This window comes from Ictalurus punctatus, chromosome 16 (assembly GCF_001660625.3).
Source record: "Ictalurus punctatus breed USDA103 chromosome 16, Coco_2.0, whole genome shotgun sequence".
NCBI classification, from domain to species: domain Eukaryota; kingdom Metazoa; phylum Chordata; class Actinopteri; order Siluriformes; family Ictaluridae; genus Ictalurus; species Ictalurus punctatus.
The window spans coordinates 22030972-22053403 of NC_030431.2; the positions used below are offsets into that span (position 1 = coordinate 22030972).

The 22432-nt window shown below is 34.5% G+C and overlaps 1 protein-coding gene across 7 annotated transcripts in view; it reads left to right on the forward strand.

Moving 5' to 3' along the window:
- LOC108276944 (adhesion G protein-coupled receptor F5) overlaps window positions 1–22432 on the forward strand; it is a 67833-nt gene that overhangs the window by 18583 nt on the left and 26818 nt on the right. For 4 of the 7 annotated variants that reach the window (XM_053686656.1, XM_053686658.1, XM_053686659.1 and 1 more), the window contains 11 exons: window positions 214–387; window positions 663–695; window positions 892–1026; window positions 1368–1541; window positions 1819–1851; window positions 2057–2191; window positions 3338–3511; window positions 3859–3891; window positions 4010–4150; window positions 4489–4662; window positions 5072–5104. In XM_053686656.1, the coding sequence (XP_053542631.1) occupies window positions 214–387; window positions 663–695; window positions 892–1026; window positions 1368–1541; window positions 1819–1851; window positions 2057–2191; window positions 3338–3511; window positions 3859–3891; window positions 4010–4150; window positions 4489–4662; window positions 5072–5104 (1239 nt within the window). Of the gene's footprint in view, window positions 1–213; window positions 388–662; window positions 696–891; window positions 1027–1367; window positions 1542–1818; window positions 1852–2056; window positions 2192–3337; window positions 3512–3858; window positions 3892–4009; window positions 4151–4488; window positions 4663–5071; window positions 5105–5222; window positions 5364–5705; window positions 5880–6330; window positions 6361–8058; window positions 8530–8764; window positions 8876–9017; window positions 9083–9343; window positions 9481–9601; window positions 9773–11167; window positions 11366–11493; window positions 11650–12055; window positions 12235–12328; window positions 12500–12798; window positions 14155–14327; window positions 14370–14463; window positions 14524–14620; window positions 14685–17857; window positions 19236–22432 lie in introns of those variants that run through there. The other 3 variants (XM_053686661.1, XM_053686660.1, XM_053686662.1) reach the window with 3 other exon arrangements.

Here is a 22432-nt window from a genome sequence, read left to right on the forward strand (position 1 = left end):
TAACCACAAATGTTTAATTGAAATTTTTATAAAAAGAGGGGTTGATCCTCTGATAACCATTTCTTTCAAGTTAATGTCTGTTTACACAATATCTCAGAAGGCATCAAATAAATTGTATTTAAATATAATTTAAACCTATATAAAAAAAACATTCTTAAAATCACAGCATTGTTCTAACAAATCCTCACCTCATCATGATTTTCTGTTCCACAGTGTGCAGTTTGAATGGTACTGAATATCAGTGCAGGTGTGAGGATCAGTATTTCTGGCCATGTGAAAAGTGCACACTATATGGGTCTTGTGGTTACGTCACCAATTCCTCTTGTGGCTGCATCAACGCTCTTCCATATGATGGACACTTCTGCCAACCAATCAGTGAGCTGACGAGTATGTATGATATGTAACACAAAAAATAAGCAAGCCTGATTGAAGATCATTTATTACTTTATTAGTATACAATGATAGCTATTATCTGGCAAATTCATGGTACTCATAGAAGTTTTGTTTGATAGATATTCAGATGCTTTAGATATTTAACTCTACTCCATATCTCACCAAACAACATGTTTGAAGCTAAAGTTCTTATGATAATTCTTTCTACGTAAAGAGTTGTTGGAACTATTTATTAGTACTTTTATTGATGGCACTGCTTTATTTCATAGATAACTCTACATGTCCAATGGAAACACGCACAGGTAAAACTACCCCAATAACTACCATAAGACGAGCAACTTCTGACCAGTGTTACTTATTATTATTATTATTATTATTATTATTATTATTATTATTATTATTATTATTATTATTGTTGTTGTTGTTGATGTTGTTGAATTTTTTCCCATTTAATTATGTCGTACATTTATGTGGAATTTCTTTTCACTTTTCTCTCAGCTGAATACCTAATTGAGATTGAAATTAGCGCAGTGGATGTAACAGTCTTGAATCAACTGAGGAACATTTTGAAGACACTCAGTTTGCCTACAATAAATAGTAACATCAATATCACTGAAATTAACATCACTACAGGTAACTGACCTTTCAGTTTCTGCTGAGTCTCGCAGTCACAATGTGTCAGAGATTATACGATCCAACCTCCAATAAAGTCATACACAGCATTTCAGAGATTGCTTTCATATGAAATTTAATGACATTAACCACAAATATTTACTTGAAATTTTTATAAAAAGAGGGGTTGATCCTCTGATAACCATTTCTTTCAAGTTAATGTCTGTTTACACAATATCTCAGAAGGCATCAAATAAATTGTATTTAAATATAATTTAAACCTATATAAAAAAAAAAACATTCTTAAAATCACAGCATTGTTCTAAGAAATCCTCACCTCATCATGATTTTCTGTTCCGCAGTGTGCAGCTTGAATGGTACTGAATATCAGTGCAGGTGTGAGGATCAGTATTTCTGGCCATGTGAAAAGTGCAAACTATATGGGTCTTGTGGTTACGTCACCAATTCCTCTTGTGGCTGCATCAACGCTCTTCCATATGATGGACACTTCTGCCAACCAATCAGTGAGCTGACGAGTATGTATGATATGTAATCACAAAAAAATAAGCAAGCCTGATTGAAGATCATTTATTACTTTATTAGTATACAATGATTGCTATTATCTGGCAAATTCATGGTACTCATAGAAGTTTTGTTTGATAGATATTCAGATGCTTTAGATATTTAACTCTACTCCATATTTCACCAAACAACATGCTTGAAGCTAAAGTTCTTATGATAATTCTTTCTACGTAAAGAGTTGTTGGAACTATTTATTAGTAGTTTTATTGACGGCACTGCTTTATTTCATAGATAACTCTACATGTCCAATGGAAACACGCACAGGTAAAACTACCCCAATAACTACCATAAGACGACCAACTTCTGACCAGTGTTACTTATTATTATTATTATTATTATTATTATTATTATTGTTGTTGTTGTTGTTGTTGTTGTTGTTGTTGTTGCTGTTGTTGATGTTGTTGTTAATTTTTTCCCCATTTGATTATGTAATACATTTATGTGGAATTTCTTTTCACTTTTCTCTCAGCTGAATACCTAATTGAGATTGAAATTAGCGCAGTGGATGTAACAGTCTTGAATCAACTGAGGAACATTTTGAAGACACTCAGTTTGCCTACAATAAATAGTAACATCAATATCACTGAAATTAACATCACTACAGGTAACTGACCTTTCAGTTTCTGCTGAGTCTCACAGTCACAATGTGTCAGAGATTATACGATCCAACCTCCAATAAAGTCATACACAGCATTTCAGAGATTGCTTTCATGAAAATGGCTTTCATGTGATCTGCAATGACCTTAACCTGAAATATTTACTGGAAATTCTATGCAATGAGTGTAAGAGCCATTAATGTCTTTCTTTACGTTTGTTTAATTTTTGACCACTGGGTGGCGTCCTAAGAAATTAAACATGCTGTAAAGTTCTAGACAGAAACAGGTGTGGAGTTGATGAGGAAGTGAAAAGTGCTTAGACAGGAAAACATGTGAAAGTGTAATGCATATTCCAGTGGGAATTTAGAAATTAGAAAATGTTTGTGTCCATTTATTGACTTTGCAATATGTAATATCTGCTCACAAACCCAATGCCCAGACAATAAATAGACTGTCATATCCCAAACTACCAAAGGTATGTAATTTGTGGTTATTGAGGGAAGTTCTGCTTGTGGACAAGGTAACATTCTGTAGCCACCAACTCACCACAGTGACTTATTGTTTTGTAAAAATGTCACTACATTAAGTCAAAATACTTTTGACTTCCTTGCCAAATACATGTGCAACTTCCTGTCTAGAACCTAAAATTTATTTAGTTATTTATTAGGCTGACACCCAGTTGTCAAAATATTAAACAAATGCAAAGAAAGGCAAAAATAGGTCATACAATGAGATAAACCCACATGTTATATTTAGATTACTGACAACCGTTTTTTAAATTAATAGCTACTCACACAATATCTAAAAACAATCAAATAAATTGTATTTATTTTCATTTAGATTAATCTAATATATATATATATATATATATATATATATATATATATATATATATATATATATATATATATATATATATTTATTTATTTATTTATTATGTTTTTTTTAAATGACAGCACTGTTTTAACAAATCCTCATTTATTTTCATTTAGATTAATCTAATATATATATATATATATATATATATATATATATATATATATATATATATATATATATATATATATATATATATATAAAATACTTTCTTTTTAAATGACAGCACTGTTTTAACAAATCCTCACCTCATCATGATGTTTTTTTCTGTTCCACAGTGTGCAGTTTGAATGGTACTGAATATCAGTGCAGGTGTGAGGATCAGTATTTCTGGCCATGTGAAAAGTGCAAACTATATGGGTCTTGTAATTATGTCACCAGTTCCTCTTGTGACTGCATCAACGCTCTTCCTTATGATGGACACTTCTGCCAACCAATCAATGAGCTAACAAGTATGTATGATATGCAACACGAATAATAATCATTTAAGAATAATACCCTTTCAGTACTTCATTAACATATAATTGTCACTTTTAAATGGCAAATGTGTCCACCGCCCTGGCAAAATTGATATCTCTCATGTTCAATCCAATAAGAAAAACTGACCCAATTACAAAAAAACCCCCACAACAGTGCCGAATGAAAGAAATAGCACAAACGCTCTAGATATTTAACTTCATAAGCACTCAAACATGTTTGATGATAAATACTCTTAGGACAAAGTTTTCTAAGTTACAGTGGGTTAAATAAACTGTATTTATTAGTCCATTTTTTAATCATGGCATTTTGCTCTTTACAGATAACTCTATATGTCCACCTGATCTACCCCCAGGTAAAACTACCTCAATAACTAACACAAGATGTGCAATTTCTGACCAGCGTTACTTTACTTCCATGCTGTATAATCATGTAGTAAATTTTAGTGGAATTTCTTTTCACCTTTCCCTCAGGTGAATATCTGATTGAGATTGAGATTGAGATTGATGCAATAGATGTAACAATCCTGAATCAACTGAGGGACATTTTACAGACACACAGTTTACCTACAATAAATAGTGACATCAGTGTCACTGACGTTAACATCACTACAGGTAACTGACCTTTCAGTTTCTGATGAATCTCACACTCACAATGTGTCAGAGATTATACCATCCAAATCCGATAAAGTCGTACACAGCATTTCAGAGATTGCTTTCATATGAAATTTAATGACATTAACCACAAATATTTACTTGAAATTTTTATAAAAAGAGGGGTTGATCCTCTGATAACCATTTCTTTCAAGTTAATGTCTGTTTACACAATATCTCAGAAGAAATCAAATGAATTGTATTTAAATATAATTTAAACCTATATATAAAAAAACATTCTTAAAATCACAGCATTGTTCTAAGAAATCCTCACCTCATCATGATTTTCTGTTCCACAGTGTGCAGTTTGAATGGTACTGAATATCAGTGCAGGTGTGAGGATCAGTATTTCTGGCCATGTGAAAAGTGTAAACTATATGGGTCTTGTGGTAACATCACCAATTCCTCATGTGGCTGCATCAACATAATTCCATATGATGGACACTTCTGCCAACCAATCACTGAGCTGATGAGTATGTATGATATGTAACACGAATAATAATCATTTAAGACTGATGCCCTTTCAATACTTCATTATGACATATTGTATATAATTCATAATTGTCACTTTTAAATGGCAAATGTGTCTGCTGCCCTGGCAAAATTGATATTTCACATGTTCAATCCAATAAGAAAAACTGACCCAATTGCAAAAAATCAAACAAACAACAACAAAAAAAAACACCACACACACTATAGTTCCGAATGAAAGAAATAGCACACATGCTCTAGATATTTAAATTCAGAAGCACTCAAACACATTAAGCACACAAACATGTTTGATGTTAAATACTGTTATGACAAAGTTTTCTAAGTTACAGTGGATTAAATAAACTGTACTTATTAGTCCATTTTTTAATCGTGGCATTTTGTTCTTTACAGATAACTCAATATGTCCACCTGACCTACCCCCAGGTAAAACTATCTCAATAACTAACACAAGATATGCAAATTCTGACCAGCATTACTTTACTTCCATGCTGTATAATCATGTAATAAATTTTACTGGAATTTCTTTTCACCTTTCCCTCAGGTGAATATCTGATTGAGATTGAGATTGAGATTGATGCAATAGATGTAACAATCCTGAATCAACTGAGGGACATTTTACAGACACACAGTTTACCTACAATAAATAGTGACATCAGTGTCACTGACGTTAACATCACTACAGGTAACTGACCTTTCAGTTTCTGATGAATCTCACACTCACAATGTGTCAGAGATTATACCATCCAAATACAATAAAGTCATACACAGCATTTCAGAGATTGCTTTCATATGAAATTTAATGACATTAACCACAAATATTTACTTGAAATTTTGATAAAAAGGGGGGTTAAACCCCTGATAACCACTTCTTTCCAATTAATGTCTGTTTACACAATATCTCAGAAGAAATCAAATTAATTGTATTTAAATATAATTTAAACCTATATATGAAAAAACATTCTTAAAATCACAGCATTGTTCTAAGAAATCCTCACCTCATCATGATGTTTTTTCTGTTCCACAGTGTGCAGTTTGAATGGTACTCAATATCAGTGCAGGTGTGAGGATCAGTATTTCTGGCCATGTGAAAAGTGCACAGTATATGGGTCTTGTGTTTACATCACCAATTCCTCTTGTGGCTGCATCAACACTCTTCCATATGATGGACGCTTCTGCCAACCAATCAGTGAGCTGACTAGTGCGTATGATATGTATCATGAAAAATACTTTCTCTCAATACTTTCTTTCGTATACCCTGAACAGTTTTTCCTGCCAAATGCATGGTATTTTTAGATGTTTAATTTGATTGCAGTGAATATTTAGATGCTTTAGAGTGGGTGAAATAAATTGTCTTTATTAGTATTTTTAATGAAAGTACGACATGATACAATAGGTTCTAAAGCTCTAAACTAAGAGGCTTAGTTTGATAGCAAGATGGCGATACAAAATTTGTCCAGTTGAAGAAAAAAGGCCCAACAGTGAGGAATGAGAGCAACATTAGTTATGCTTTAGATGTTTAATTCTATACAGCACTCAAGATCTTTAAAGCTAAATTTCTTATGACAGTTAGAGTGGGTTAAATAAACTTTATTTAATATATATATATTTATATATATATATTTAATTGTACTGTTGTTTTTATTTTATAGACAACTCTATATGTCAAGCTGTAACCACAGGTAAAACCTGCTTTCCCTCTCAATCATTTGAATATATTGTATGACTGACACTGAGATTGAAACAGTAGATATAACAATCCTTAGTTAACTGAGAAGTATTTTGGATCTGACAATAATTTCATTAGTCATACACTTTACATAGAATTTCCTTTTTTTTTTTTTTTTTAATTCAAGCAGTGTTTTGTGATGGTGTTTGACACATTATATTGACATTATTTTATAGCAGTTAATCAGCAGTTAAAGACACCTCTTTTGCATGTTGTGTTTATGAGGCACAGTATATTTATCATTGCAATTTCATTGAACCATTATTAATATATTGTCCTCAAAAGTGTTTGACCCCCTTAATTTGTTGGAATAACACATAATAAATACACATTCTTCCTGTTTTTCAAAGTGAAAATGAAAGTATTTCAAAGAAAATTCAAAACAAAAATATGCGGCTTGCATAAGTATTCCATCCCCCAAGTTTAAGAAAAGGTGCAGATGAAAGATACTCTCTTAATGAGCACACAACTTATAATTGGCCTTCACCTGTGAAATATTAAAACACCTCTCATTTCCTGAAAAACAACCACCTCAGTTAAACTGAAGAGACTGTCAGTCTGAAGGAAAGAAGTGAAAATGAAGACTAAATTGCATTCTAAGGAACTTAAAAATAAGATAATAGAATTTCATAACTTGGGAATAGAGTCATATCTAAGACATTGGACATCCAAGTAAGCACTGTTGGATCAATAGTGAGGCAGTGGAAGTTGCATCACACCATCCACACACTAGCTAGACAAGGCCTGTTCTCAAAACCTAGCACAAAAACAAGAAGAGCATGAGAGTGAACATGAACGCATGAGAGTGATCCAGTGAAGCGTTTTTTGTGTGATTAGACCAAGATCAAGCCATACCACAAATGCAGTGAATTATGGTGGTGGCAGCATCATGCTCTGGGGATACTTTTCATTCTCAGAACCTGGGCTTCTTGTCAAAATTGAAGGGAGAATGGATAGAGTAAAACCAGGGGGATATCACAAGAGAACCTGCTTCAGTTTGCTAAAAATCAACAAACTAAAAAAAAAACCCTAAAACAAATCTTGGGAGTAACTTCACCTTTCAGCAGGACAATAGTCCCAAACACAAGGCCACAGCATTGCAAGAATGGTTAAAACAAAAAAGTGAATGTTATACAATGGCCAAGTCAAAGTCCAGATCTGAATCCCATTGACAACCTGTCGCACTGTTGAAGACAAGTGGAAGACAAGTGGAAATCTGAAAATTGTAGTCAACAAATAACATCCAACCAACCTGTAGAACCTGGAGCAAATCTGCCAGGAAGAATGGGTGAAACAGTGTGCAAAGCTGGTAGGAACTTACTCACAACAGACTTAAAGACTTATTGCACTGAAATGTGGTTCCACCAAGTCCTAGTCTGAATGGGTTAAATACTTATGCAAGCAGCATGTTTCAGTTTTATTTTTTTCCATTATTATTTTTTTTAAGTATCTGCTGACAAATAGTGAATTTTGACTTTGAAAATATACCTTAAGACCATATTGGTTTACTGGATAATACTGGTAATGGTAGTACTGGTAATATTGCATGTACTGGATGTGGCAATATTGGACTATAAGACCAATTATTTTTTAATGAACTTAACATGCCTGTTTCTGAGTTTTCAAATCATCATTTTTTTTCCTACCACAGCACCACCTCTATCAACCACAACACAATCCACAACAACCAACAGTACTACTGCAACACCATCTACACAAACCACAACCACCTCAACTACTGCAACACCATCTATACAAACCACAACCAACAAAACTTTTGCAACACCATCCATACAAACCACAACCACCTCAACTACTGCAACACCATCTACACAAACCACAACCACCTCAACTACTGCAACACCATCTACACAAACCACAACCACCTCAACTACTGCAACACCATCTACACAAACCACAACCACCTCAACTACTGCAACACCATCTACACAAACCACAACCACCTCAACTACTGCAACACCATCTACACAAACCACAACCACCTCAACTACTGCAACACCATCTACACAAACCACAACCACCTCAACTACTGCAACACCATCTACACAAACCACAACCACCTCAACTACTGCAACACCATCTACACAAACCACAACTGCAGGTATGTTTTAATCCTTGTTCTTTTCCTTTATATAGCTAATATAATTTTAATTTATGTGTTTTTTTCCAATGACAAACATACTGCACAAAAGGTTTATATCACTTTGAATATGTATGTATTTTGACTGTGATTATTTTACTTTCATTTTATTTATTGATTATCCTCCAAGGTTTGAGGGTTAGATAATATTGTTTTCTTTTGTGTTTTACTTTTTCAATTATTATTTTTTTCCACTGACACCAAAGTATTAAGCTTCTCAATGACAATAAATGAACAATTTGATGTTGTACTCACTGACCAGAACAGTGAAAAATACAACACGTATAAACAAAAAATTGAGAGTTCAGTAAGTACTATTATTATTATTATTATTATTATTATTATTATTATTATTATTATTATTAAAAGTAGTAGTAGTAGAGTTGTGGCATATACTTCCACTCTAATCTAAAACTAAATATGACATACTGGGCACATTTCCCCCTTAGATTGATAATAGCTACAAGACTCTACTTGGCTACCAGCCCAAATCTGCAACAGTGACTGCCTTCAGGTAGTGTTATTTATTGTAACCCAGCATAATAATATTTTAGACCTGTCTATTCTGCATTGTTCAGATTTTGAAAAATCAGTCCTAATCTCAATCTTATTTAAATGAATTGAATCAATAATTAAATACTGACAGTAAACAATTCCAATGAATGATCTGGATTATAATCTATAGTTTTATTAATTGAAAACCTGAGTGGTTGTAAAATTTTACTCAACATTTCAAGAACTAATGTCTTCAGTGATGTTCTGTGTTTTTCAACAGGCCTGGCAGTGTGATTACAGACTTTACTATCAAAACAACAAATGCTGCCCTTAATTTGGCATCAGCAAACCAAGTCCTTGCTAGTAGTCTCCGTTTACTGGGATTCGATGTGAGCGATACTGCATTCATCCAGAGTGGTAGGGGCTTGTTAACTATATACAATTTATTACAAGTTAGTATTAATAATGTACGTATCTATGACTATGCAGAGCTCTTGAAAAAACTAACTTTAGAGATGTACTTGGCTCTTTATTTCAGTGAAAGATCGACTATATGTAAGTAATGGCAATATATATCCTGGGGCAAATCTCACACTAACCTGCAATCCTCCAGTAAATAATAGCATACAATGGACCCTGGATGGGAAACTCATCAAAGACAATTCAAATAATATCCTTCAACTCGATAATGTCAGTCCTGATGACAGTGGTAAGTCACAAATAATTCTGTTAGATCAGCATATTACAGTGGTCATGATAAATACATTCATGAATAGTGTACATTGATGAATGAATTTACTGTATTTTATAAAGATTGCTAAAAAACATAAAAATATAATGAGATATGTAAGGGATAATCCATAATAAATGTTTGCAGTGCAAAATTTGACTAAAAAGATAATAACGGTTCATTTTCGTTAGTTATTTTATATAGAGCCCTAGAATTCCATCCACTCTAAATCAACAGATAAAGTAGTGAGATAAGATTACATTTACATGAATGAATTATAGTAAAGAGAGAGAGAGAGAGAGAGAGAGAGAGAGAGATAGATAGATAGATAGATTGTGTGTGTGTGTGTGTGTGTGTGTGTGTGTGTGTGTGTGTGTGTGTGAATTGACTGCATCTGTGTGGAATCTCTACTAATAAAGAAAATGTGAGTTTAACTGGATGTTACTATGGTTACATTTGTTTATAGGCAGGTCATTAATTTAGAACAGTGATTAAACTGACTGGAACTACCTGTAGTATATACGGTTTTAACGCACACCTTCCGGCATCGAGTATTCAGACATTATTATTATTATTATTATTATTATTATTATTATTATTATTATTATTATTATTATTATTATTATTATTATTATAACAACAACAACAATAATAATGTAGCACTTGTGTCCTTTATGTTCTCTGGAAAAAATATTTCCAGGGTTTGGAGTAATTAAGAATTAATACCGTGCAGCCAGCTTTCAAAGAAATCCCCTCAATTGTTTCTCAGCACAAAATATGGTTAGCATATAGTACATTATACTATATACACTACAGTATATGCTAAACATATACAAAGATGCCTTAAAAATAATGAATTTATTTATTTTACATAAAAAATACTATAAATAGCAGTAAATAGTTATAAATTAAACAAAGTCAATATTTGGTGTGACAACATTTGCTTAAAAAACATCAATAGTCTCAGGTACAATTTGTGCAGTTTCATAAAGGAAATTGTCTGGTAATTTTTACTAACTTGAAAAATCTGCCACAGTTCTTCTGGAGACTTTGATTATTGCACTTTTTGAACTTAAGAAACGTATTGTTTCTTTTTGTTGCATACAGACTTCATTACGTTTTGGTTTGAAAAGTGATCTATTACATAAGATGTTTCTTTCTTTAATGACATACAAACGTTTTTCTATAATATTTCATTTGTTGTTGAAAAAGTAATGTGTGGAAATCTAAAAAAAAGCACCTATGACAAAATTTGTACTAAAAAATTGGGTTCCAAAGACTTTTGTACAGTGCTCTCTCTATATCTCTATCTCTCTATCTACATACATATATTCTATTTTTAGATTATTATTAATTTCTTCTCTGCTTTCTCAGGTCAATATGAATGCACAACTACAGTAAACGAAATGCCCTATGTTATCTGGCAAATCATTACAATTCTACCATACCCCAATATCGAAGTGAGCACTAGCAAAGTTGTACAATGTGAGGATACAACAATCCCACTGCAGTGTTGTGTACAGGAGATGTATCAAGTGGAGTGGAACATATCTTGCACCTCAACTCCAACAGGTAACACACACAGCTTTTATATGTGATGTGGGAGGTCATGAATCCAAAAACTAATAAGTGACAATGCTTTGATTATTGAATAATTATAGCATGCCTTGTGTTTTACTTTTTTTTTTTGTGCTGCACAGGCTCACCGGCAGGCTGTATATTATGTGACTATACAATTAAACAAAATGATTGCCAGACTACTAAACACGTCACATGCAAACTCAAAAATCCCATCAATGGAACTACAACTCAAAGTCACAACTCAAAGAGCATCACAATAAGTGTATCAAACAAAGGTGAGTAATCATTCATTTTTATTTACATTTCTCCCCAAATCTATAACAAACCTAGGAATGTCAGAGCACCTCATGTAGGATGCTAATAAAAATAAAAATAGCTAAATAATAATTATTATTACTAATTATTATTATTAGTATTACAAATAAGTCATATCTCAATTTGTGACAACCATTTTCTGATCAAGTGTTCATTTCAAATATAAATAAATAAATAAAATATATTTAAATAAAATAAGGTTAATTATACCTATTCATGATGTAAAGTCAATTATACATTCAATTAGTCATTCAATTATACTTTATACAATTTTGATTTAAAATAGCCAGGGAAAACCTTTCACAGTATGGACCTGCTAAACTATGGAACTGAAATTTACTCATGTCTCATGTCTATTGTTTTTAGCATTTACCTGCTCAGATAGTATATTTGGAGCTGGAAATCTGGGAGACGTACGCAATGGCGACTGTAATAAAGAAATGGCTGGCTATCAAGTAGCTCGGTGTAATTCATCAAACCTCTGGCAACCCATAGAAGACTACTGTGTCCCGCGTATCTTTGCAACTTTAAAAGTTGAAGCTGAGGCAAATTGACTTTGTTTTTACTTCCATGAAGGATAACATTAGTTATGTGATTTTTGTTTGTCTCTTCGTAATTATTTATTTTTTCTTTTTGTAGAATTTACAGGTTGGAAACCTCCAACAATTTATGGCCAACGTCAGCAATAATGCTGAATTACAGATTCAAAACATCACTGATTCTCAAGCTACCATATTAACAATTGTAGAAATACTGAAAATCATTTCTAATTTCTCACAAACAATTTTAATCAATCAACCCGTCATGACGGTAAGTTAATTTTTTAAAATAAATATGATTGTATTTAGTCTATATGCTATTTGATGTACATTGTAAATACCCAAGTGGGAATAGCTTTAACAATGACTATCAGGTTATATAATCTGTAATAAAAGTAGCATTTCATGTTATGTAGCTATTTTACAGCTACAATTTCTTTTGCAACTCCTTCAATTGCTTTTGGCTGAAAAGAATCAAATTTGATTAGTTAGTGATTAGATATTTATATTGATAAACTAGATGGCTCAGATGTACTGTATTTATTTATTTTTTTTACTTTCAATTTCAAGAATTTCTTACAAACAACCGATGTCATTGGATCAAACGATACACGAGACACATGGGTGCTTTTAAACAAAAACAGTACAACAATGAATGCCAGTTCTGAACTTCTGAACTCAACTGAGAGCATTGCACGCAGACTCCTGAATGAAGGCATCTCGATAATAACAAACTCATCTTCTCTCAATAAAACTTCCATTACTGCTCCCTTTTCTGGAACATTTGGAAAAAATTTAACTACCCAAATAAATATTCCAGCGACTAGTACACAGACATCCCTCACAGTCATAATTTCTTCGGCTTTTAACAATGTCTTACCTGTTCGAAATCTTACCAACAATAACAGCAGTCAGACTGGCACCAGCATCAATGGAGATGTAGTCCTAATTGAGACAAACTCAACAATTAACAACATTTCCCTCTCTTTTGACATCAAAAATAAGACACTGGGAAACCCTCAGTGTGTCTTTTGGAACTTTAATCTTCTGAATAACATTGGGGGATGGGACTCGACTGGATGCCAACTAAAGAAATTAGGAAATGAAACTGAAAGAATTACGTGTGAGTGCAATCACACAACCTCTTTTTCAATCCTGATGTCACCATTTACCCTGGATAAAAACTTTGCAATAATCTTAGACTATATAACTTACATTGGTGTGGCCATTTCATTGGGCAGCTTGGTTTTGTGTCTCATCATTGAAATGATTATATGGAAATCAGTGACAAGAAATGACACATCCTACATGCGCCATGTCTCCATAGTCAACATCGCTGTCTCTCTTCTGATTGCGAACATATGCTTCATCATTGGAGCAGCAGTTGTAACGAAAGGAGAGGGTCCCTGCAGTACAGCGACATTCTTCATGCACTTCTTTTATCTTGCCCTTTTCTTCTGGATGTTGCTGTCAGCACTCTTGCTCCTCTACCGCATCCTCATGGTCTTTTCCAGACTGACCAAAGGAGCAATGATGGCCATAGCCTTCACTGTTGGCTATGGAGCCCCGTTAATCATAGCTGTCATTACTGTGGCCTCTACAGCTGGAAGTCACGGATACATTCAAAAAGATTACAATTGTTGGCTAAACTGGAGTAAAACGAAGGCCCTCCTGGCATTTGTGATTCCTGCTCTGACTATTGTAGCTATAAACCTCCTGGTGCTTATTGTGGTTCTGTGTAAGATGTTGAGGAGAGGAGTTAATGCCACCACTCAGCCCGATGAGAAACATCCCCTAATGGTCATTGCTAGATGTGTAGCGATTTTAACACCTCTCTTTGGTCTAACGTGGGGATTCGGCATTGGGACCATGGTGTCACCAAACTTTGGGATTCATGTGGTGTTTGCGTTCCTTAATTCACTGCAGGTATTAAAGTCATTTTAATCTAATTTACTCTGTAACTCTAATTGCATACACATAAATTAATATTAACCTACAAATCATTTACATTTTTTTTTTAGACATTCTAGATAATAAGTCATATTTAAAGTAATTATATTTATAGTAAATGTTAAAAATATTCTTTTGTCTCTTTAAAGGGTTTCTTTATTTTGCTGTTTGGAACATTATTGGATAGTAAGGTATGATTATGCTAAGGCCATTACACAACTCTTCACTTAAAACACACAAACAAATATAAATAATGCTTTGATATTGCCTGTTTTATGGTTGCAGGTTCGAGAAGCATTGGCACGAACGTTTTCACTAAGGAACTTAAGCTCTATCCGTACCAGGGTAAATATAGTTCATGCTACATATACTGGTTAAAAAATAAGTCACGCTTACTTTACGTTAATGATTATGGTTGATGACGAATTTGTCTAAATTGCAGAGTACGAGTGCAGGACCTTCATCCTCAAGTGGATTTACTTTTTTTCAGAGGTTACGGCAGAGAAGTATGTAACTTACCTGAATGTTAATATGCACATTTTATTCACTAAGGATGTTTTATCAAATTGTGTTTGACCATATTTCATTATAATGTTCACACATTAACTCAAACTCTCTTTTCAGGTTTGTATTAAGACAAGTAATTGGACAAATGTATAGTTTTAAAAAAAAAACTAATTTTGAGTGTAGATCAGTTCAGATTTTAACTGTTCAATGTAGTGCAGTACCATGTAGCTCAGTGGTAGCTCAGTGGTAGCTCAGTGGTAGCTCAGTGGTAGCTCAGTGGTAGCTCAGTGGTAGCTCAGTGGTAGCTCAGTGGTAGCTCAGTGGTAGCTCAGTGGTTGCTCAGTGGTTGCTCAGTGGTTGCTCAGTGGTTGCTCAGTGGTTGCTCAGTGGTTGCTCAGTGGTTGCTCAGTGGTTGCTCAGTGGTTGCTCAGTGGTTGCTCAGTGGTTGCTCAGTGGTTGCTCAGTGGTTGCTCAGTGGTTAAGACGTCGGGGTACCGATCAAATGGTTGTGAGTTCAAACCCCAGCACTACCAAGCTGCTGGACCCTTGGGCAAGGCCTTTAACCCTCAATTGCTCAGCTGTATAAATGAGCTCAATGTCAATCACTCTGGATAAGGGGGTCTGCCAAATGTCATAAATGTAGTACAGTTTAATCGTTTTAAAATTAACTATTGAATAATTTTTAAATTTGCTGCATGACACACACACAACTTATAATCACTATCTATAATTAGTAGGCTATCATAGCTAAATAAACTTCTCAACTGGGTAATGATACAATTCCACGATTATGATGAACTGGATGAGTATCATTCCTAGCTTCCAAACAAATTAGGAATAGATTTCGACACTCTTTTTTCACTGACTGACTTCTGGCGCATGTCTGTCACCATGTACTCAGCTGTCTTCCTTGTTGAAAGCTGTGGCATAATAACATGTGACATATCTGAGATGGCGTAAGACATAAGCCTACCACATTCACTCTGATTCCAACCCAGAACTATGACACAGGTCTGACTGTGAATTACTATTACAGGGTCTGAGTGGACCTTAAAAATGTCTAAATTGGTCTAACGTTAAGGTATTAATAAGTATTAAATTGTTTAAAATTTATATTTACAAAGGGTTTTATTTTTTGCTGCAAACATTGTTAAATGAATGCTCAGGCATTTAAAAAAAATCTGCTCTTTATTTATCATATCTGCAATGTATGGCTGTTGAACATGGACAGCAATTTTGATGAGCGTCGTTATATTCATAACGTAAAGTTCATTCTGCACACATAACTGACATGATGGCATATTTTCTTTTTTTATCAAGAAAACTATATAAAAGAATCAGGGGTCAGCTATAGTTTATAATACAGCTAAAGTACATAATTTAATAAAGTTTGTTAATTTCTATTTTTACTCCAATAATCGGTGTAAATTTTAATTGACACAATAGGACAATAGGCTGATATATAGGTATGAACTGCTGATTATATGCCCAAGTTGTATAATATAGCACAAATATTGTATTATATAAACTGCTCACAGGGCAGGATTTTAACTGAAAAAGAACTTTGGTAATGTCCCCTGTCCTCACCTCCTTTAAATTAAGGACACTATAGTTTTTAATTATTTCCCCAGTCTTGATATTGATATACTGAACTTATACTTTAAATTACATAACATCACAACATTTTCACCAGACATCAGTATTAACTCAAGAAATACACAAATATAAAGAATTCACAACATTAAAGTCCGTAAATAAAGTTATGTGTAATAAAGTGAAATGACTCAGAAAAAAAGTATTGAAGACACTAAGAAAAAGCAGTTCTCTAAGCTAAGGTAAGGCAAGGAACCAGCTGAAATCCATAAGTAATTATACTCCCTCTTTGTGCAAATTAATATCAGCTGGGTAGTAAATTGATGGTCTATAAAAAGACTTTTTATTAGCAAAGTGTCACACAAGAAACATCTCATGATGGGTAAAAGCAAAGAGCTCTCCCAAGACCTTCGCAACCTTATTGTTGCAAAATATATTGATGGAATCAGATACAGATGTATTTCAAAACTTCGGAGTCCTCCAGTAAGCACCATTTGGGCCATTATCCGCAAGTGGAAGGAACATCACTCTATCATCCACCGGCCACATACAGGAGCGCCTCGCAAAATTTCTGTGCAGGGAGTCAGAAGAATAGTCAGAAGAGTAGCTCAAGAGACAAGTACCACTCAGAAAGAGCTCCAGAAAGACTTGGAGGCAGCAGGTGCCATCGTCACAGAGAAAACAATAGGCAATGTACTCCACCATCACTGCCTCACCCTGCAAGACTCTATTACTAAAGAAAAGCATGTCGAAGCTCGTTTACAGTTTGCTACAACACATTTGGACAAGTCTATGAAATACTGGGAGAGTGTAGCATGGTCAGACAAGAGTAAAATGGAACTTTTTGGCTGTCATAGTACACACCATGTTTGGAGAAGAAATGACACTGCACATCACCCTAAAAAAACTATACTCACAGTGAAGTTTGGAGGTGGAAGCATCATAGTGTGGGGCTGTTTTTCATCACTTGGTACTGGCAGACTTCATATAATTGAAGGAATGATGAATGGACCCCTTTACTGGGAGATTCTTGAGAAGAATCTGCTGCCATCCACCAGGATGATGAAGATGAGACGTGAGTGGACCTTCCCAGCAGGACAATGATCCAAAGCATACAGCAAAGGGAACTCTCAATTGGTTTCAGAGAAAAAAATCAAGGTGTCGATCACCTGACTTGAATCCAATTGAACAAGATTTAAAGACAATAAGTTTAGAAGAATGGGCCAAAATCACACCTGAATACTGCAGCCCATCAATTTCTTCATACAAGAAGCATCTTGCAGCTGTTATTACAAACAAAGGCTTCTTCAATAAGTATTAAATACATTTCAGTTAACCTGTTCAAGACTTTTTTCCTGTGTCATTCCTCTTTATTACACATAAATTTATTTATGGACTTTAATGTTTGGCTTTCTTTATATGTGTGGATTTCTTGAGTTAATACCAAAGTCTGGTGAAAATTTCATGTGAGCAGCCTCATTGGAAATGTATTTACTGAAAAAAATTATTGACACATTCAATACTTATTTCCCCGACTGTATGTGAATGGTATTGGCACTAATATTTTGTTCTTTTTCAGATGTGTACAATGTATCGAGTGCCGAAAGGTCTTCAAGCAACTCAGATACAGCTACTGACAGCTACGCTGCTAGGGCCATGTTATAAGAGTCTGTTTAACTGCAAACATCATACATTATACAGTATATAATACAGTATATACAGCATGCAAAATAAGAAAAGCTTTTCATTGTTTAAGTGGTTGTTGTTAATATATAAGAAAATGAAAATGAATAAATAAAAAAGAAAATTAACAAGTAGAACTCGACAGGGATGCAAACAAGTTTAGTCCTTCTTGTTACTAGTTTGCATGCCTGAAATACCCTTAAATATACTTTATCAGTTCAGTTTGCTATGAGATTGTTTTAAAATTCTTTAAGTTCATTGGCTGGTTACAATTGTATTTCCATATATATCACAAAACCATTCAACCAATCATTCTAGAGATATCACCCTTACAAGGATCTGTGACAGCCAGATGGACAGACAACCCAAAAACATTCAGCTTTTCCACACACACACACACACACACACACACACACACACACACACACACACACACACACATATATATATATATATATATATATATATATATATATATATATATATATATATATATATATATATATATATATATATATATATTTAAAATACTATTATCAAAAGGTTTTTAAAAACTCTTCTAATTTAACTTCATTATCTGATACTGCACCCATACAACGATGAGATATTTTATTCCTTATTCTCCTCCAAAAAATATAAGTTTGGTATCAAGTTCACCTTTTGATCTACTAATTGCCTGGATCTTAATTCATATCTTAACTACATTCAATTAACTGTCATTTACTTTGATTAATCTCATAACTACAGCTATTCACTTTGACGATTTCACACACAGGTATGTGTTACATTGCCAGAATGCACCAAATATTTGAACATGGTCCTGTTTTGTAAATAACATCCCACTAACAAGCTGGTCCTATACAGACACAGTATGTGCAGTTAGTTATGGTTAAATTGTGATTTACAGATTTACTTGCGACTTTACGCACAGTTTGTTTCATTACTTACTGTCACCTCAGGAAACACTCCATCATCTAAACTGGATTTCTAGAACCAAAGACCAACCCATGCTCACCAGTAGCCAATCACATTCAGAATACAATGCCTAAAGGGTTGATGAGTTATTCTCTGCTGTGCATTTCTGAGCCATGGTTTAAATGTGTGATCTGTTTGGTTTTGCATTTTTATTTTAACCTTTGTGTCTTGGATTACATTTTGGTTGCCTGTCTTTCTTCAAGCATTGACCTGTCTGTTTAAAAACCTCTCAATTTTGGATTTGGGGCTGGATTTTATTACTGTTGCTGTGCTTTAAATAAATACATCTCAACAATGAACTATTATTTACATTATGTGTTTTTTTTCTTTTTAATCAAGTTAGTTTTTGGTTCAGGTTCAGACATTAAGCTCTCTCTGGAAATGTTTCTTATTCTAAATTAAATTCAAATTAGAGAAATTTAAGGCCTGCCATGATCAGGTAACATGGCAATTAAGCACGTTGTGTGATATATATATATATATATATATATATATATATATATATATATATATATATATATATATATATATATATATATCCACGACCCATTTTCAATGCCCTGGCTGAGGGAAGGAGGTTCTCACCCAAGATTTGACGGTACATGGTCCCGTCCATCGTCCCTTTGATGCGGTGAAGTTGTCCTGTCCCCTTAGCAGAAAAACACCCCCAAAGCATAATGTTTCCACCTCCATGTTTGACGGTGAGGATGGTGTTCTTGGGGTCATAGGCAGCATTCCTCCTCCTCCAAACACGGCAAGTTGAGTTGATGCCAAAGAGCTCCATTTTGGTCTCATCTGACCACAACACTTTCACCCAGTTGTCCTCTGAATCATTCAGATGTTCATTGGCAAACTTCAGACGGGCATGTATATGTGCTTTCTTGAGCAGCAGACCTTGCGCGCGCTGCAGGATTTCAGTCCTTCACGGCGTAGTGTGTTACCAATTGTTTTCTTGGTGACTATGGTCCCAATGGGGGACTATGGCTGCCTTGAGATCATTGACAAGATCCTCCTGTGTAGTTCTGGGCTGATTCCTCAATGTTCTCATGATCATTGCAACTCCACGAGCTGAGATCTTGCGTGGAGCCCCAGGCCGAGGGAGATTGACAGTTCTTTTGTGTTTCTTCCATTTGCGAATAATCGCACCAACTTTTGTCACCTTCTCACCAAGCTGCTTGGCAATGGTCTTGTAGCCCATTCCAGACTTGTGTAGGTCTACAATCTTGTCCCTGACATCCTTGGAGAGCTCTTTGGTCTTCGCCATGGTGGAGAGTTTGGAATCTGATTGATTGATTGCTTCTGTGGACAGGTGTCTTTTATACAGGTAACAAGCTGAGATTAGGAACACTCCCTTTAAGAGTGTGCTCCTAATCTCAGTTTGTTACCTGTATAAAAGACACCTGGGAGCCAGAAATCTTTCTGATTGAGAGGGGGTCAAATACTTATTTCCCTCATTAAAATGCAAATCAATTTATAACATTTTTGACATACGCTTTTCTGCATTTTCTTGTTGATATTCTGTCTCTCACTGTTCAAATAAATCTACCATTAAAATTATAGACTGATCATTTCTTTGTCAGTGGGTAAACGTACAAAATCAGCAGGGGATCAAATACTTCTTTCCCTCACTGTATATCGATGTGATATTTCAGTTTTTAGTTTTAATATGTGTGCAATTATGTGTGCTGTCATAGTGGTCAGAGCGTACATTGTGGAATGAAAAAAATACATTTTACCACAAGATGACAACACCATAAAAAGTGAATGAATACATTCTGAATGCACAATATAAGGTTTTTTCACTCCCCAGGAGTGGTCAATCGACAAAGACCAAGAGAAAGACACGTAATAATCCCTGAGGTCACAAAGGAAACCAAGGTAACTTCTAAGCAACTGAAGGCCTCTTTCACATTGGCTAATATTAATGTTCATGAGTTCCCCATCAGGAGAACACTGAACAACAATGGTGCGCAAGGCAGGGTTGCAAGGAGGATGCCACTGCTCTCCAAAAAGAACATCGCTGCCTGTCTGCAGTTTCTAAAGATCATATGGACAAGCCAGAAGGCTATTGGAAAAATGTTTCGTGCGCGGATGAGACCAAAATAGAATTTTTGGTTTAAATGAGAAGCATTATATTTGAAGAAAAACACTACATTCCAGCATAAGAACCTTATCCCATCTGTGAAACATGGTGGTGGCAGTAAGTCAATGCAACCCGAAGCACACAAGTCATTCTACCAAAGAATGGTTAAAGCAGAATAGTTATTAGACAACTTAATGTTTTGGAATGGCCAAGTCAAAGTCCTGAACTTAATCCAATAGAAATGTTGTGGACGGACCTGAAGCAAGTGAGTTCATGTGAGGAAACCCACCAACATCCTCCGAGCTGATGTGCAGGACTGACCAATAGTTACCAGAAACATTTAGTTGCAGTTATTGCTGCACAAGGGGGTCACACCATGTACTGAATTTTAAGATACTTTTGCCAATCACAGATATGTAATATTGAATAATTTTCCTCAATAAGTAAATAACAAAGTATAATATTTTTGTCTCATTTGTTTAACTGGGTTCTCTTTATATACTGTTAGGACTTGTGTGAAAATCTGATGATGTTTTAGGTCATACTTATGCAGAAACATAGAAAATTCTACACAAACTTTCAAGCACCACTGTAAGTATTAGCTTAGGGGTGTGCATGCTTATGCAATCAGATTATGGTGATAGTATTTTAGTATTTATATAGTATTTTTTTCATTTTGCCCTAAAATATTTCTTATTGTTTTGCACTTTAATTAATAGGTTAAAACATTTCAACAGAACATTAAACATGTAAACATTTAGAACATTAAACCGTTCATAATAATGGTAGAAAAGGTTCGGAAATGATTTATAATTTTTACATCACAAAAACCTGGCATTTTAACAAGGTTGTGTAGACTTTTTACAGCCACTGTATATTAAACTTAATTTAAACAAGTTTCGAATTAAATTATGTACAGTAAGCATGTCATATCACAGCAAGCCAGCAACTTCATTTCCCAGGATGCACCCCCAACTACAAACATGGCCGATAAGAACTACACTTCCCACACACAAACACGTTCACCTTCTCCAGAATTCTAATCACACACACCTGTTGCCAATCTCATACTCACTCACTCCACGCTATATAAGAGACTGTTCAAACACTTAGTCTTTGCGAAGTATTACGTGTGTCAACCGTATACCAAGCCGTTGATCATCATGTTTTCTGTCCTTGTTTTGATCTTTTTCTAGCCCTTGTTTTCGATTCTTGTTTTGCCTAGTTTATGCCCGTTTGCCGATTGCCTGACCTTTTGACTGTTTATGACCACGCCTTTGATTCACGATTTGGATTTGTCTGCCTGTCTCTCACATAATAAAGCTCTTATCTGCTTTTGCTTTCGTCCTCAACTCCATTACGTGACAAAACATGATCAGTAGTATTAACATAAACCAATTACATTATGGAATC